Consider the following 17,119-nt stretch of genomic DNA (forward strand, 5'->3'; position numbering starts at 1 on the left):
TACCTGGGTAATCACCCGGTCAATAGATCAACTATACGTGGTACCGCTCACAAGGGCCTTCTGGATTAAAACAATGCATTTGTCGGGATCGTACAAATAAGATGGGCGGACCTCATTCAAGGCTTACTCGAATGAACGCCATTGGGATCAATCAAAACAATACTCCAATGGATAGATACAGCAAAAAGCATCAATTTCCCCAAACAATACGAATACTAATTGGTCCTGTAACTCAGATCGAGACTGACTCAAGGATTACTTAGGAGATACTCAATTGCCCCATTCACACTCCCACCAGTCCTCCGTAGTGCCTGAATGTTTCGGTCAAAGTCGTAGAAACCCATGTCATTTAATTGCTGAAGTTGTGTGGCATATCGTTCTTCCGGGGGTCTGTTGTCTGGTGGAGATGCCGGACCACCTCCGCCTCCGAGTCCTCCTCCCCCAAGGAGATCATAAAAGTTCGGAAGAGCTCCTGCATTTCCACCTGCACCCCCACCAAAGGCTTGCATGAGTTGATTCAATGCTTCTGGATTTGCAGCGAATGGATTCATTGGAGGTGGTGACGTGGTGCCAGTGCCAGTGTTACCACCAGGTTGCTGACCAAATAGAGCGGGATTCAGCAGGGCGGCGAACGGATTCTGTTGCTGTTGATTCGGTGTGTTTCCACTTTCGTTTGTTGTTCCCGAGGGATTTGTCGATGCCTGTGTCGATCCATTTGGATTTGGAAATGGGGCTGAGGGCGTAGTGAACAAACTTGCAAATGGATTCGCTCCCATACCGCCTGCACCACCTCCAAAGGCTGCGAATGGATTCTGCAGTTGATCTGGTTGTTGCTGCTGTCCTTCCTGTCTGTTGGTCTGATCTCCTGCATTCTCCGTAGTGTTGGTCACTCCTGGTGCCGGAAAGGCCTCTTGACCCCCGCGTCCGAATGGATCCATTCTTGAACCATTCTGAAGCTGCAACATGGCCCGTATGGCTTGTGGATCTGTCATCATTCCCCGGAAGTAATCCGACTGAAGAATTTGTCGAACGCCAGGAATGGATCGAAGGTGAGGATTCTGGTTGATCATCATGTCAACTACTTGTGGATTGTTCATAGCTTCTCTCATCATTTGTTGAAAATTGGGGTCCTCGAGTTGACGGATAAAGTCTTCGGGGCTCTGAGGGTTTGTAAACATGCTGGGATTGGGCAGTTGAGCGAACCCAGCATATCTCGCTCCTGTGAGGCCAGCTAGAGGGTCATTCCCAGTGCCTGACGCGAGATTCTGTGGTACTCCGGCTGCGGCAGGCGTCCCAGAGGCAGTGGCCGAACCGGACGATTGGGCAGCCGGGTTCTGTCGTTGATTGCTGGCGGCACTCTTTACCAGATGCATGGTGTTTCCTTCTTTGACATTGTGTTGTGACAGAGTGTGGTCATCTTTCAATACCTTGCCGCTGTAGATCAATCGTTGTGCGGAGGCAGGGACATTCGCGTATTCTTCTCCGGCGAGCTTGGTCTTGAGTTCAATGGTGGTCATGGAGAGGGGGACGGTGACGGTATATTTCTGGCCGCCTGCAGACTTCACATGGAAGGTGACAGTCGCATCTTCAGCACCAGCTGAGTCGGCCATTGTAGCGATAGCGACAGCGACTGCGCCGGAGCAGAGGAGAGGAGGACTAAATCGTGGGTGAAGATGTTTTGAGGACAGATGGTGGTGTAATTCGAGGCTTTGGAGGGGTTATTCGTCGGCAAAGAGGAGAGGTGGCAATGAGCCAGCCAAGGGCCAGAGAAGTCGCAGGAGGGAGAAGATTGGTTACAGGATAATGCGAGGTATGGAATAACTGAGAGAAGTTGATGGGGAGAGAGATGGCGACGGAGAGGAAGAGAGAGAAGGAAGCAGGTGAATGATATGGATGGAGTCTCTCTGTCTTGTTCTCTCTCTCTCTGCGCCGCTCGGCGTCTCGTATTACACAGCAAGAATCAGAATTAACTAAAAGTTACTGCCTGTGACCACCAAGTTCCATTCCGTCATCGGGTCTCAGCCTGGCATCTTTCTTATTGAAGAGTCCAGAGTCCACATACTCGTTTGTGTGTGTGTGTGTTTCTCTGTGCTTTCGACTTCTCGTACTCGTATTCCATCCCAACTTGGGCTGGTGAGGCTGAGAATGATAACTACACCTTAATGTACTCAACAATTCTCTACCCTCCTTGCATCAATACAATTAATATTCCCTCCCTCCTTATTGACTGCTCCATAAGTTCGTTTCTTTGAGTTCACCTTGATGAGGTACTTAGTTTCCACCTGCATATATTTCACTTCTTCTGTAAGCCTTGGTACCGGCAAGGCTGCACACACAATCCAGAGGCCAACAATTTCCATTTCCTTTGATATATCATTCTCTAATGAAAATAAATTCGTTGTCATGCCCTATACAAATGAAAGCCATCACTATATCTGTTCAAGAAGTGCGTACAGATAGGCAAGGGAGTCCAAAAAGCCTGCATCAGGACGGAGTATTGTAGCGCGGTCTCAAAGACAGTTTGTCAAAACATTATCTCTTTGGGAGTCATTAGAATCCATCCCAGACTGATCAATTGCAAATGTGTCCACCACCAGAGTTGTCAATCGCGCCGTACAGATGCCCAGAAACGGCATTGGTCTACATAGCAGCAGTGTTGAATCCTCCCATCTTCGCTTGGTTGATTGACAAAACCTCTCTAGATCATGGGAAGCTGCTCCAAATTGGTTATCAAACTAGGCCACCGTACCCACGAAACCCATCGAAGAGGATTGACCTTGGTCCTCGTCCACTGTAATCTTGACGAGGTTGATTTCCGACACCCTCTTGACCTCTTCTCTAGAACGGACTGATCTCTTTGGATGTTATTGATGGAACTGGTGGAATTGATGACGCTGTTGACGAAGTGCTGGTGCGTCGCAGTCGGAACTTTCGTGATTTTCTCGTCGAGATTGTCGAGGTCGATGTGGATGCGGAGGTCGTTGTCATCGTCGAAACATCGGTCGTCCGCCGCGGGAGAAACCTTCTCGACCTTCGACCCGTGCTGCTTCCGGACGATGACGAGGTTGTCATGGATGTGTCGGTACGTGTTGGATGAGTACGGTGAAGGTCGTACGTTGGCGTGTAGGCCGGTCCTGCTCCGGGGAAAGCAACACCACTTGCGGCAAGGCCGTTCAGAAATGCCTTCAGCACAATACCCCATGTCTCCATTGATCAGAAACTGATAGGAAGGGCTCACTGATTTTCTTCAGGAAGAAGTATGAATGAAGACAAGATGGGCCGTTCAGACTTCACCGGAAACGTGTAGAACATGTGCAATCTTATATGGTCCATACAAAAGGGGAGATGTTTGTCCTCGTCAGCTTACCTGCTTTCTTCGCGCCCTCTATCCATGTCAGCGCTTGTTAGATCCTGATCAGGTACTCGTGTGTGTTGGTAGATACGAAACAGAGAAAGCCCAACCATCCACAAAGTGTGCGCTGCCAGTTCCAGATGTATCCTAGTGTTCGAGACCCATCAGTTGTAGATGGCTTGCCTTAACAACATCTGGTCCAAACACGTGTGACAGCGTACGGTGATCTTAACGTGGACCTTGGGGGCCAACACAACCCATAAGCACAGGTCTTGATGTCAGCATGTGGGATTAATTCAACAAAGGCCCGCCATTGGTCATGCCTTGGTAATTGACTCGTACCTGCTTGACGAAGTCGACCAAGGAATACAGGATTTGAGACCGGATTCATGGAGGGTAACGTAGCAGTTACCTCCTTGGGTAGCTAGACTTGATCTGCCCTGGTGTTGTTTACTTTCTTTCTCTGGACAGAAAATATGCGACGAGGTTCCAGCGAAGCCTCCCGTGGCCACTCGCTCAACCTAGTCCTCAATCTTGGGCTCGTTCGGGTCGATATCGTTCAAGTGTCGGATATCACACAGTAAATGCTTGGATAGTTGAGATCACTAAGCAGAATGGTTTGAGGTTTCAAGAATTGCAGACTGGCTCGGGATCTTTGTCCCCACCACCCCCATCATGCTCATTTTGCCATTCGCTCTCCGTAGTCCCTTCCTACATTCAATACACCTAGTCAAGTCCTGTTGGTTTGCCAGTCTTTACCTTCTCAATATCGGCATCTCCAGCTTTGGTGAGCACCAGTCACTAAAGCGCCATGGATCCAGCTCAACTGACCATTGCGGCGATGAGGGGTTCCCGGACGAGCTGCGCAGCCCTCTCGTCATACTATGACAGTGGTACGCATGTTACCCTTACCGTTTGCCTCCTGGGGCCTGAAAATGATGTGGATCCCACGCAAGAGGATCTGATCAATACTTACGGTATCACTGCCATATGGCAATTCGGAGGTCGAAAAGCCGGAGGATATTGCAGAGGTCACCATGGCTGGAAAAAGAAGAAGAAGCATTGTCACGTGTCTCATTCAACACTGAAGCTATCGCCAATGCAGAGGACGAAGACTACCGCCAGACGAGAAGCGTCCAGAAGTCGTGGAACAGGAGTATTGCGAAGTCCAATGCAGAATTCACTCTGGCTTTGAGAGAGAAGGTCGACCGTCCATAGCCAACACATACATGTCTTCTTCCGTCCTATCGCTTTGTCTGACCACAGGGTGGCGGACTGCCGCAACTTTCCTCTCCCTACCGAAACGTTTTTGATCATGGTCCAAGAAAACGTCGTATCAGAGGTAGGTATATCAGGGGAAGAAGTTAGCATGAACACATAATCTCAAAGAGTCGCATTCCTAACGCATTTCGAACACACCTCCACGCGGCTGACCCAACGCGTCTTTTCGGACACGCCTGCACGCGGATCGTTCACTGACGCCTGGTGAAGCCAGCCCCCGTCTCTATGGCTCTTATTGGCTCTTCTGTGTGCTGAATCCAGGGCTTATATCTGTGAAAAGTGCAATTCCTCTCAACAATTCCTCAATCTACCTGTGGCTTGCCTGGTGTAAGTGGTTTCACGACCACTTTCCGCCAGTCCAAGACCAGCCTGGTATTCGCCAGAGAAGAGGCACTTTATCTTGGGGTAATTTATCTGCCCTGACGCCCAGTGGTGACTCGAATCACTGGATCGGTTCCCAACATACATGGCCTCTATATGTGAGTGTCCTAGTTGGGAGATAACGTGACGGACCTTCGGAAAAAATCCCCCGCCTGGGATTTTCCTCGGCCTGGCCGGTAACCACCCAGCGTGTGGTTGCCTGCCAGGCTAGAGTTTTGCTGATTGAAAGAAATGGCCATGGGGGAGGTCGTCTTTTTGGGGGTTTCTCACTATGGTTCAAACACCTTGGTTGGGTGTGATCGCAACGCAGTACGAATCTGTGATCTACCTCTATTGAAAAGCCAACTCGAAAGCAGGAATAGTACCTTGCTCATGATTTTATTCGTCAGGTTTTTAAACCCTTTCATATGGTAACGTAACAGTATGGACTTGAAAGACTTCAAGTCGTCGATAAGACAGCCTCGTCTCGGGGCGGAAAAGGAGAAAAGCACCCGTGCGACAACAGCCTCGCTGCCTCGGCGGTGATATCCTTTTTCTCCCTTCCCCGCATTTCTCGAAATTCCTCGTTCAAGCAGAGGTCTATTATGATTACTTCGCATGAACCTCTCCGAGCTCATTTGTACAGTAGAATCTCAACAACTGACCTTCCCACCGTATGAGTTTCCAGGCAGAAACCTTTTCCTCAAGACCGATCGAGTTCTCCATACGATTTCTGTGACGGTATTGACACACAGTCTCCCAGAACCCGCCCACCCCGCAACCGCCTTCAACAATGCCTCAACGACTCTTGATCGGCCTCTCGCAATCCCACACCCTCTCCTCCGTACCTCAGACGCTCTCGGCTCTGCGCGACACCACGAAACGTGCGGCGGAAAAGGGCATCTCGATCCTCCTCTTCCCGGAAGCATATCTGGGCGGGTACCCTCGGACGTGCAGCTTCGGGGCCGCCATCGGATCCCGCACCGACCTCGGCCGCGACCAATACCTCGCCTACACCAAGTCGGCCGTCGACCTGGGTGACACCCCGGGGGGTGCGGGTGATGAATGGCTCGAGAACTATCTCCCGGTCAACAAGGAGACCGGAAGGCGAGGTGACGGCACGCGCGAAACACTCGAAGAAATCGCCCGCGAGACGGGGGTCTTCATCGTCACGGGAGTCGTCGAAAAGGCCGGAGGCAGCTTGTACTGCTCGGCCGTCTACGTCGACCCGCGACGCGGCGTGGTTGGAAAGAGGAGAAAAGTCATGCCCACGGGCTCCGAAAGACTGGTGTGGGCACAGGGGTCGGCGTCGACCTTGAAAGTCGCCACGACCACCATCAAGGGAGTCCGAGTCGTCATGGGTTGTGCCATCTGCTGGGAGAATTACATGCCCCTGCTGCGTTACAGTCTCTATAGCCAAGGCGTGAACCTCTGGCTGGCACCCACCGCGGACCCCCGAGACACCTGGGAACCTCTGATGCGCACGATAGCGTGCGAAGGTCGCTGCTTCGTCCTCAGTGCGAACCAGTGTATGAAGAAGAAGAGCCTTCCCAGTTGGATCACCACGGGTGGTGCTTCATCGAGAGAAGAAGACGAAGCAACGTCTATGACCGGTGGTGGGGTGAGAGTCCACGAGACTCTGGCAAATGGTATCCCCGTCGGTAATAACACTACGCTCAGCAAGGGCGGTCGTAGGCTGTCCATGACAAAGACCGAGGAGAATCACGAAATCGCATGGAAGTGTGATAATAACAAAACGATTGACGAGGAGGCGAACCCTCTTGTTGAAAATGACGACAACGGCAACAACAACAACAACAACAACAAGACACAGCATCCACGAGACTTATCATCATCTGGAGACGGCAGCGGCGAAGAGTTTGTATCAGTCGGAGGCTCTTGCATAGTCAATCCCATGGGTAAGACCATCGCCGGACCGATCTGGGAAAAAGAAGACGAATTGTTGTACACCGAAGTCGACTTTGACGATTGTGATCGAGGACATCTTGATTTCGACGCCGCAGGACATTATTCTCGTCCTGATGCTTTCAAGTTGACCGTCGAAGGTTTGGATCTGAATCCGCCACCTTGATTTTACTTATTGTAGTGAAATGTAAATGTCTTGCTGTATAAATTACAATGATCCATCATGCAAAAAGGAAGACGACATCGTACTCAAAGATCAGCAACGTCTTTGCTAAAAAGATCGCTTTCGTCTCGTAACTCGACCCTTACTCCGCAGCTTGCAGGAATGGCCGGCATCCAGCTCAAGATCAATCAATTGAAATGTGTTTGACCGAGCGAGGCAAGAGACTTTTACGTTTGAGGAAATTAAAAGAGAAACAGGCGATGGCAGCTGTGGAACAGAGAGACTGAGATAAGCGAGAAAGGTAGCAGACAGACATGCCTGAAAAGTGCAATTCCAGCTTTCATTATGGCATCAGCTTACTGGGAACATGCCGCCACCATGTACATAGGGGTATCTCTGAGTCGTTTATTTCCATTCCGTCCAGATCAAGTTATACATTGGCATATTCAACCTCGTTTAATACGCCACTCGTGTTCGCATGTCCGAAATCTTTCGTTCAATCTCGCGAACTGATCGATCCAGTTCGCCTGCAATCATCAACTTTTTGTCGTTTGGCAGAAGGAAATACGTTTCGCATAGGTCACCGTCAATAGTTCCCTTTGATGGTGCATAATAAGATCGGTAGATGAGATGGTCACGTCCGAGTAGAGGCGGGTTTCCGTTGGTCGAGGCCAGTTGCATCTCGAGAGACTGGAAGAAATCGACGTCTTCACGGCTGACAAAGGGCACGAGTATACCCAGCGTGCCCTGGAAACCGGTCCAGAATACAACGTCTCGACCACCGGCCACCAGACTCGTTTTTTGGATGCTCGTAGGGATATCGCCTGGGAAAAAGTGTGCCATCAAGCTGAGCCTGTTGGGGGCGCCGCTGAGATACTGTCTCTCGTGGATCAAATGAGCCCCCGCGCCATCTTCGTCAGCCTCCTCGGAGGCTTTCTGCGGACACCGGAGAAGCCACAAATTGCCAAACTTATCACCTCCCGCTACTGTTTCATAATCGACCATGGTCGCGCAGGTGGTCCAGCGCGCAATGACGTCGTCTGCGAAAGGGATAAGTTTGTTTTCTTGAAACTTGTAGACCACATAAATGACACTCTCTTGTACATCGCTGACAACAATCCTGCTTCCCTGAGTTTGCAGGCCAACGATGACATTAGACATGCGGACTTGACATTTGCGAAGCATCTGTTTCATGCCCAAATCGTAGATTCTGAGGTCTGTGCCAACCCCGGCAAGAAGTCGCCCTTGGAATGCGAGGAGGGCAGTCGGCGGCTGCTCGACCTTTGTCTTGTGGATGAATTCCAGTTCTTTACCATCCTCGTGGAATCGATAGACGTGTAGGAATCCCGCAGTAAATGATCTCGGATTGACTGTCAAGTCTTTGGCGGTTCCAACAATCAAAAAAGTTTCATCGTCTTGCCCCGCGAATGGTGCTGCCGCAATGCTTGTTGCACACTCATTATCTTCTAGGTCAAGAGTGAAGAGAACCGACTTTGTCGTGACTGGGTCAATGATCTGTATGCACGATGACCAGTGCCCAGTTCCTCGAGGATATCCGAATTCTTCAGGAGGTAAGACAACCGCATCGCCATTGACAGCGGTAGAATCAGTTAGTAGTTTTTGCCGTGTCGTGGGTGCAAGGACGTTATTCTCGGCCTCAATGACGTAGAAGAGTGGATGCTCAGGATGTTTGACGAATTTTCGAGGTGTATATGAGAGTGGAATGTTGTCTTGCAGTAAGTTCTTTGACAAATCCTCAATGGTGAAGATCCTGAGGAAAGCTGTTAGTGAGATACTCTCTGACATAATGAAGTAATGCTAGCATAATGAGGGGTTTTCAGAAGGAACAATTGGTTAATTTTGAATTCCACATAAAAGTTCTCGGTAAGAGCATAGTTATGGGTTCATCATAGAAAAGCGTAAAAACAGCAAACAAGCAAAGTGTGCTTACCTGAGATTCTGGCCTTGAATGCCCACCATCCCCTCGGGACACTGCTCGCTCGTGAAGTTCCAGACGTACTGAAGGCCAGCATAGTCCAGAGGTGTCAGCATGAAGCCGTTCGTCTGTGTGTCGGTATAGCCCAGCCACGCCCGCGAGCTTAAGGCCATCACTGCATTTTGACCCTTTACCGAAACGCGGAAAAGTTTCGCCGGCTTCAATCCCAGAAATCGGGTCCTTGTGTCTGACAACTCCCCGGTGATTTCGTCTAGAACAGTGCGAAGGTAGACGCCAGAATAAAGTCCGATGTGAAGATACAAAGTGGTTCCGCCCGATGTCGAATCAGCCATACCCATGATGGATAGGGCCGAGGGTGCCGAAGTCAGTGCCTGGACTGATTTGTTTTCAAGTGTCGAGTCGGGATCTAGACTAAGAATTCTAACCGTCGAATCGTCACATCCGACTGCCAGAAATGAGCTCCGCACACGGCCCTCTGGGACGTCGCCTAAGCTGAGACAAGTCACCGTTCCAGTCATTTCTCTGCGTTCATCGTATTCTGCAAGTGAGCCATCTGTGTCCAGCTCAAAGTAAACAATTTCACCAGAACTCAAGGCCACAGCAACTTGTCGTTCATTGGTGGTTGCTGCGACGATCGATCTATGTTGAGGTGCTGGCCATTCATTGACTCGCTTGTCAGCTCGGATATGTCGTATACCTCGGGGGTGAATCTGCAGTAGGGCGTCATCTCCCAATTGCTGTACGGCAAGGGTAGGAGCTGTTGACAAAAAGCCAGTATCCGTGACCTCCTCTACAGTCTCTCCTATGCTCAGCACAAGAGTACCTGACTTGAAAGACAAGACGATATATGCGTCATACTCGTCTTCTCTGGTCAACTTAGTCGTCCAGACAGCCTCAGGTCTGTCAGGAAGCTCTGATTCTACAATTTCAGAAACAGATAAGCCATGCTTAAGAGTCTTGAAACTACTCCGAGCGCCGGAACCGCATATTGAGTAGATCTGAGGAGCATCTTCATCGAGCAAGTTTGCTACCTTGCAGTCCATCAAAGGATTCGCCGAATCAATGCTCTGTACCAGGTTGAGGTTGGACAGAGGTCGAGGGTGGAAATATGCAGGAGAGTAGTCTTCAGAAGGGTCTGACGGGTAGTCGCCACTGGCAAACTCCGTCTCCTCGTCGTCATCACCCAGTTTCTCGAACTGATAGAAATGATGGTTCCCATTCTCAGCACTCACGAAGAGAAACCCACTCTTCAAGATGTGCAGACTATTGGCAACTGGGACCGTGTCAAAGTACTTGACATTCAGAGCTTGAACTTCTCCAGTGGGTTGCCCATTTTCGTCTTGAACCATCTCTATCGTCGTTTTGAATAAATCGCCATCCTCTGTCTGCAGAAGTAGGAAGAATTGTCCTTTCATCTTGTGCATAACACCAGCAACAATGTGCCGTTTTCGTTCGGGGTTCTCAAGTATACCCCTCCTTCGAGGTATGGGAACTCGGAAGGCGTCTTGGTTGGAATGTCGATAGGTGATATTGTCCTCTGCACACACAAGAACACCGCTGGGCCCATCAGAACCGCCGGGAACCTGGAACAACTTCGTGGCGTCCCGGGCAACGGGCTCGGCCCATTTACGGACAACATGGTTTAAACCCAAGTCGAGCTCGTAGTAGACCAGAAGTTTTTCAACCTCTTCGAATGCCTGGCCACTGGGATCTTGGTCCACCTCAGTGTAATCGACCTCCAGTGCGGCAAAAATGGGATTTTCATATCCTACGTCCAGCGCGATACAATCAAAAACCAGTGTCTGGGGCTTGTGGGCTTCAAGTGGTGACGATATTGTCAATTCAGCTTGAGCATTTCTGTTAAGGACGTAAACAAGTTTGTTCTTTTCCACCGACGCGATGATGCATGCTCTTCCCTTCGGATCGGCTGCAAGGTATTGGCCAGGTATGACACGGCGAATGCCTGATTTTCCGTAGGTTTCAAGGTGTACACGATTGAAGCGGTTTTGTTCGCGGACATATTCGAGTATGGTAATCCGTCCAGAATCAGATCCGACAATCAGATAGTCTGGGACACTGGTCAGCTCACGCTAGGATATCAGGGCAGAAATGATTCACCTTTACTGCTCCCTGCTAGCCGGAAAGATGCGAGGCTCCTGATGATACCGAAGCAGGCTTGGGTGAACAACGGGGAGATCTTCCCTTGGGTGGCATCGGGTCTGTGTATGGTGAGCTTCGAGCCAGATGCTGTGATGATCTGTTGCTCTTTTGTACCGGCAAATTGACCCAACACTGCAGAGGTGATGGCAGCTGGCGGCTGTATAGTCAAGCTATACATAAACATAGAACTTGTGGTCGCCATGGTGGAAGAGGTTCAGGCCGCGATCGTTGGATCGGGCTGATCGAGAATACTGTCGCGACAACGCCGAGTTAATTCACCCTGACATAGGATGTGCCATGCTAACGTAGTCAGGACGAACAGAAATGATGATATACAAGAAGTCTCGAGAGGAGGCGCCAAACACGAGGGATGTTCGAGCAATGTCTGCAATAAGAGACCTTCCGCTACTGTTGTACCTGCGCCGTTGTCAAAAATTGTTCAAAACGCCAAGCCTCATTAGTACTTTTACTCGCCGCCCTTATGATAGACTCGACGCTTACCTTGTCTGTCTGTTAAACATCTTGTGACAGCGAGATGCATATACCTGGCTCGAGACCTCACGACATGCTGAAGTTGCACACAAACTCTCGAGCAAGGGTCTCATGTTGATCTTTGAATCATGAAACGCCGGACTCTTGTCTCGGTATCGTGAAATTCCTATGAGCCAACGATGCCGAGAGCGCATCCACTTTCCTGCTCTAGATTGTCAGGCAACAGCAGCCTTACAAAACTGGTGTCTGCGAAGGGGGCCAAAATCAGTCTCGGCTGTGGCAGTGACAAGTAGGTCGCGATGTTGCCTGTTCTCCAAATGCCATGATACGATAGACTTCTTTCTCTCAGCACGCTCGAATGTCAAAGCTATGTATCACTCTAATCCGCCGTCGAAGTTGCAAGTATCTAGCATTTCTTTTCGGGTTTCAGACTTCCGCATTCTTGCTTTCCTCTTGTAGCTTTCCTTCTCAAATCGGAAACCAAGTATGACTACGAATTCTAGCAACGAAGATATCACCAAGCTGGATGCTGATGAATCGGCTTCTGCTGCCTGCGAACGAGATGATGCTGGTGCGCAATGCAATGGCAAACCGGAGTAGGGTGAGCACATTAGCGAAACATCTACAATGCTCTCGTCTACATGTGGTGCTTCCTGCGATCGATGTCTCAAGCCCATTGAAGGCGTCCGCTACAAATGTGAAAATTGTCCAGACTTTGATTATTGCACTCAATGCGTGAAATTGGCCTCCTCGATTCACCCAGGTCACAGTTTTGTGGCTCTGAAAGGTTCTCGGCGCCTAGAGGGGGATGAACTCAGCAGGCACGTTCGACCCATGGACGAAGTCCTTGACCCTGTGACCTTTCAACTACGGGGTCAGAGTTCAGATTTTCCCTCACAATGCTGCATGTCATGCCAGCCAGTAACCGTTCCTCTCCCGGCGTTGGACGTTATTCTACAGGACAAAAAATTCCGTGAACAGAAACAGAAGACTCTCCAACTCAGCTGGCCGGCTCGTCTTTCCAGTCTCGTTGAAGCAACTGTTGGAGGCTGCGCATTTTGTTCCATGGTTTTACACAAATTCTGGTCCAGGAAATGCTATCTTATTCACCTACCAACCTGAAATCCCCTGGATGTGCAAATCGAATGAAGAAAGGCGACAAGGTGTGGTGTCTCATGCCATGCATCTGCTTACATTGATGAAGAATGATGAATTCGGTTTCACTGTTGAGCCGGTCCGGACCAAGGGATCTGTCAAGTTTGATGTCCCGGCTCCGTATCGAGCTAAGGCAAGCCAAGCAAGGAAAGGAAGTCCTGAGTCAAGTCTTAGCAAACCGAGGGCGGCAATACTTCGAGGTGGATGTGTATGCGGCGGAGGACAATCCAGCTGCCGCTTTCATAAGTCGTCGACCGCCAAATGCATCACCTTCCTTACCAGGTGGACTTCAGCAAATCAAGACTTGGCTTGGTAAATGCGAGCAGGAGCATGGTCAGGCCTGCGGCTCTACCACATCTCGCCTCCCTAAACGTGTTATTGATGTCTCGGACCTTAGCACTCTCCGCCTCGTGGAGACAACCAAAGACTCGAGAGGCCGCTACGTGGCACTGAGCTATTGTTGGGGAAAGGTACAAGAATTTCAGACGACGACAGAAACAATACAAGAAAAGCTTGATGGTTTCGCACCCTCTGCTCTCCCTCAAACACTCCAAGACGCTGCCACGATTACGAACGCACTTGGCATTGAGTTCCTCTGGGTGGACTCTATCTGCATATTGCAAGACGATCAAGTGGATAAGATGACACAAGTTAATCACATGGCTGAAATTTACAAGCATTCCACCGTGACACTTTCAGCTAGCAAAGCGGATGATGCCAGTAAAGGCTTCCTTCTAGACGAAGCGAATCCTGACACTGGCTTGTGGAAAAACCTTGTCCCTCTGGCCTTTCCCTTGCCTGAACCAACTGCGAGCTGTATCGACGACGTCTTTAATAAACCACGCACTGTGTTTGGAACCATCTGGCTATGTGACGAGGATCGGGGCATGATGGAGTCCTTTCGCAGCCCCGTTGACAGGCGTGGTTGGTGTCTCCAGGAGAAACTCCTATCCAGCAGACTCTTATCATATGGGAGATGGCCGACCTGGAAATGTGCTCTCAGCATGCAGAGCGATGGGGGATTCCACCCACTCCCGCGAGATACACAGCACGAGCGCCGTCTCTCCACCTTGCTCTTGGAACATGGACATCATCCTTCAGAGAATCCGCTCGGTCTTCACACGGCTCATCAAATACTGCAGTGTTGGTACAAACTGGTCAATGAATACACGCAGCGTGAATTCAGTCTGAAATCCGATCGTCTCCCTGCCATAGGTGGTATAGCTTCTGAAATATCTCGCGTCCTTGGGATGACATATGTGGCTGGTTTGTGGCAGACGAATCTCTTACATGACCTCATGTGGACGGCTAAGGTAAAAGAGTGGCTGAATCGAGTCGAGGGCTACGCCGGACCTTCTTGGTCTTGGGCTGCGCTTGACTGTCCGGTCACCTATGACGAAGTCACGGAAGACTCCATTGCCATGGCTCGCGTCATTCGCCATCAGCTCGAAGAGGCTCCGACTGGCCCATACGGTGAGGTGCAAGGTGGTAGCATTGACCTCGAAGGTTCTTTCACTCGAGTCGAAAAGGCTGATGTGGTTTCAATTCTCCAAGATCAAAGCATGGCGCAGCCTCCGCCCAGAAACAACAATGCGCTAGAGTGGTATCGTCAGATTATGGAATTCGTCAACAATCAACCAAAGAACAATACTGCCAAAGAGGAAAACTGGATCGAGACCCTGCCTGACGAGATGTTCGCAATCATCACCCTTACTAGGGACTGGCGGATTGTGCATGAAGAACGCATGACTGGAACCTTTTTCTCTGGCTTGTTGTTGCGTAAAATTGACGGCGGTTACGAAAGGATTGGCAGTTTCATGAACGAGAACCGCGAATGGATGGGCCGAACTGTGGATCTCCGACAGAGGCAGATTGTGACACTTTTGTGAGATGGTGTTAGAAGTCCTGTCGCCGAAAGTAGCCAAAGGTTGGAGTAAAGTGCATCAAATTGAGTGGTGGTTGGTCAAGAGGATTGATTCAACTCACGGCGGCGCGAGCTGCCTTGTAGCATAGCATCCGGCGGCAATAGTCGGTCCGTGTTCGTTGGAATCCAACTTTCAACGAATTGCGCCGAGATGAATCGAAATTATCCCGAAAAACTTCATTCCGGGGTTTCCTAGCCGCTTCGCGATACTAGTGTGTAAAGGTCACTCTTGCTGGAGTACAAACTCTACTTCGCCCACATTGCGTGATTATTCAGGTCACTCAATGGCCAGGGTGGCGCGCCATGCGACAAGAGCTTGACACTTCTGAGCAGCCATGGCGGATTCAAGGAGACACGGCATGGTGGTGTTATAGGTGGCGAAACAGGCAATTCTTCGATTAATGAGGTGTCTCTGGGTCAAAGCCGCCAAAGATATCCTCACGTCCAGGCCAATGCTATCTGTCGGGTCAAAGTAGCTTTGTCACAGGTGGCTCAAATGGCCGGCGGTTCCAGAGGTCAGTGAGCGTCATTACCTAAAAGGAGGCAAGGTCTCAATTCTACCTCGACTGCTCACATTCCTCACTTACCTCCTGGTATGATCATGGCTATACCCTCTACAATCAAGTCCAGGATAGCCTTCCACGCAACCATTCGATTCTGTGGACAATGCAAAAGCAACCGGATCATGTAGGCAATGGACATTGGAGTTCTTAGGCCGGATCCGAAACTCTTTCCCCCAAACATAGAGAATGACCAGCCCGATTGTCCAAGTCAGAGACCTATTGAATCAGGACTCTTCGAAGTTTGTACCTGGGACCGTGCCAGCCTTGTCTTGGAGTGCAACGTCAAAGGTCGTCAAAATGACAACTTGAGATCTCTCCATCACAAACTCTTTCTATAGAATCTCTATATAGTCTTTCTGTAGTTATCTGTACTAGCATTGTGAGTCATGAAGATCCATTCAATATGGAATGACGAGAAAACACCAATACCGAGGGCCCTCAGATCCCCAGCGACGTCTTCAGACTCTCCCACGAAGCTTTCCCTCGCCGGGCCCAATATTCGGGGTCCCTTTCCTCCATTTTCATGTCTCGATGGAATACCTCTAAACTGACCCATCCTTTCCATCCCTTCCGAACGAGCCACGCATGCGTGATGTCCTCCATGGGCAGATAGGCTCCTTGTTCATCTTCCTGAGGGAAAAGCCTACCGTACGTACACCATGAGTGCACCCCGTACTTGTCTTCGTGGTAGGCCGGATGTCCGGGCCAGATGGGAGGAGACATCCGTTCTGCGTCACTCAATTGGACGTAGACGATCTTGTCCCTCGGGCAAACATCCAAAAACCTTTGGATCGAATCTCGTAACGCGGCAGTCCCACCGGGTCGTAGGCCAGAAGAATCTGTAGGGTCCGCCCACAGTCGGGCAAGGACGTGGTACGTGTCGAGACATAGACCAAAGTTGGGACGGTCCACCTTCTGCACGACGTTCAATGATTCCTCCCAGTCGGCCACTCAGGTGCCCCAACCCAGAGCCTCGTAGGCAAACGACACCGGCGGCTGGCGTTGCAAGCCCAGATCCGCGAGTGCTCGCAGTTCGTCGACGATCAGCCTTTCGTCACACATCGCTCTTCTGTCGTCATTGCTAGGGACTTGAATGACGTTCGTACCAAGTTCGTGCACGAGGTCGAGCCATTCAGAAGCTTTCTCAAGTCGATTCTCCAAAGGTGTAGTAGGATCACCCTCGAAGTTGTCGAAAGAGCCAAAGCATAGAATTTCTAGACCAGCTTTGGCACAGAGAGCGCGGATTTCTTTGGCCGCAGCGAGGCTGGATTTTCCCAATCGATCCCTAAAAGCATTGAAGTCGGTTATGAACAATTCGATGCCTTCAAACCCGGCGGCTTTAGCTGCCGTGATCTTGCTTTCGAGAGTATGTGTCTGGTGCCAGCCCATGGACACGGTCGATATAGCCAATCTATGAGACATCTGCGACGTTTCATATCGCCATAAAGCACCTTCATTGATGATTGAGGATCCAGGGATCAACTAATGCAGCCCTTAATATGACGACGCCGTTGCACATACGCGCCATATGCTGTGCCGTATATAGTGACTAGCTAATCTTGCAAGGCTAGAGAGGGAATAGAACTGTAGGTACGGAGTACAGAGTATCTAACTCGAGTCTGTGAAAGGATGTGACAGATGTTGTTATATTGGAATAAAGCAAAAACAGTACATGCGTACTTCTTCCTTATCTAATTTGCATTGATGCCATCAATCTGTGTGGTAGCTTGAAGATGTTGAAAAAGCTACATTCTCACTGCGGCACAACATGCCATAATCCAACAAG

General features: G+C 50.1%; 6 protein-coding genes across 6 annotated transcripts; 2 read left to right on the top strand and 4 right to left on the bottom strand.

Annotated features, from left to right (window-relative positions):
* Nucleotides 1-248: 248 nt before the first annotated feature.
* On the bottom strand, nucleotides 249-1,610 carry PV06_04997 (uncharacterized protein; the record flags this gene model as incomplete). The annotated part of the gene is made up of 1 exon (XM_016405961.1): nucleotides 249-1,610. One exon carries the CDS (start codon nucleotides 1,608-1,610, stop codon nucleotides 249-251), a length of 1,362 nt encoding a protein of 453 aa, XP_016264167.1.
* A 940-nt stretch (nucleotides 1,611-2,550) lies between these two features.
* Nucleotides 2,551-3,202, bottom strand: PV06_04998 (uncharacterized protein; the record flags this gene model as incomplete). Its single annotated transcript, XM_016405962.1, has 1 exon — nucleotides 2,551-3,202. The coding sequence occupies one exon, from the start codon at nucleotides 3,200-3,202 to the stop codon at nucleotides 2,699-2,701; it is 504 nt and encodes a 167-aa protein (XP_016264168.1). The 3' UTR covers nucleotides 2,551-2,698.
* Nucleotides 3,203-5,786: 2,584 nt separating this feature from the next.
* Nucleotides 5,787-7,085, top strand: PV06_04999 (uncharacterized protein; the record flags this gene model as incomplete). Its single annotated transcript, XM_016405963.1, has 1 exon — nucleotides 5,787-7,085. The coding sequence occupies one exon, from the start codon at nucleotides 5,787-5,789 to the stop codon at nucleotides 7,083-7,085; it is 1,299 nt and encodes a 432-aa protein (XP_016264169.1).
* Nucleotides 7,027-11,581, bottom strand: PV06_05000 (pre-mRNA-splicing factor rse1). Its single transcript, XM_016405964.1, has 3 exons — nucleotides 11,158-11,581; nucleotides 9,034-11,107; nucleotides 7,027-8,853 (listed from the first exon to the last, which is right to left on the bottom strand). The coding sequence occupies exons 1-3, from the start codon at nucleotides 11,399-11,401 to the stop codon at nucleotides 7,539-7,541; spliced, it is 3,633 nt and encodes a 1,210-aa protein (XP_016264170.1). The 5' UTR covers nucleotides 11,402-11,581; the 3' UTR covers nucleotides 7,027-7,538.
* A 1,318-nt stretch (nucleotides 11,582-12,899) lies between these two features.
* On the top strand, nucleotides 12,900-14,735 carry PV06_05001 (uncharacterized protein; the record flags this gene model as incomplete). Its single annotated transcript, XM_016405965.1, has 1 exon — nucleotides 12,900-14,735. The coding sequence occupies one exon, from the start codon at nucleotides 12,900-12,902 to the stop codon at nucleotides 14,733-14,735; it is 1,836 nt and encodes a 611-aa protein (XP_016264171.1).
* A 910-nt stretch (nucleotides 14,736-15,645) lies between these two features.
* Nucleotides 15,646-16,755, bottom strand: PV06_05002 (uncharacterized protein; the record flags this gene model as incomplete). The annotated part of the gene is made up of 2 exons (XM_016405966.1): nucleotides 15,646-16,248; nucleotides 16,324-16,755. 2 exons carry the CDS (start codon nucleotides 16,753-16,755, stop codon nucleotides 15,772-15,774), a joined length of 909 nt encoding a protein of 302 aa, XP_016264172.1. The 3' UTR covers nucleotides 15,646-15,771.
* Between the last annotated feature and the right edge of the window lie 364 nt (nucleotides 16,756-17,119).

Source organism: Exophiala oligosperma (assembly GCF_000835515.1).
Source record: "Exophiala oligosperma strain CBS 72588 unplaced genomic scaffold supercont1.4, whole genome shotgun sequence".
Taxonomy (NCBI): Eukaryota; Fungi; Ascomycota; class Eurotiomycetes; order Chaetothyriales; family Herpotrichiellaceae; genus Exophiala; species Exophiala oligosperma.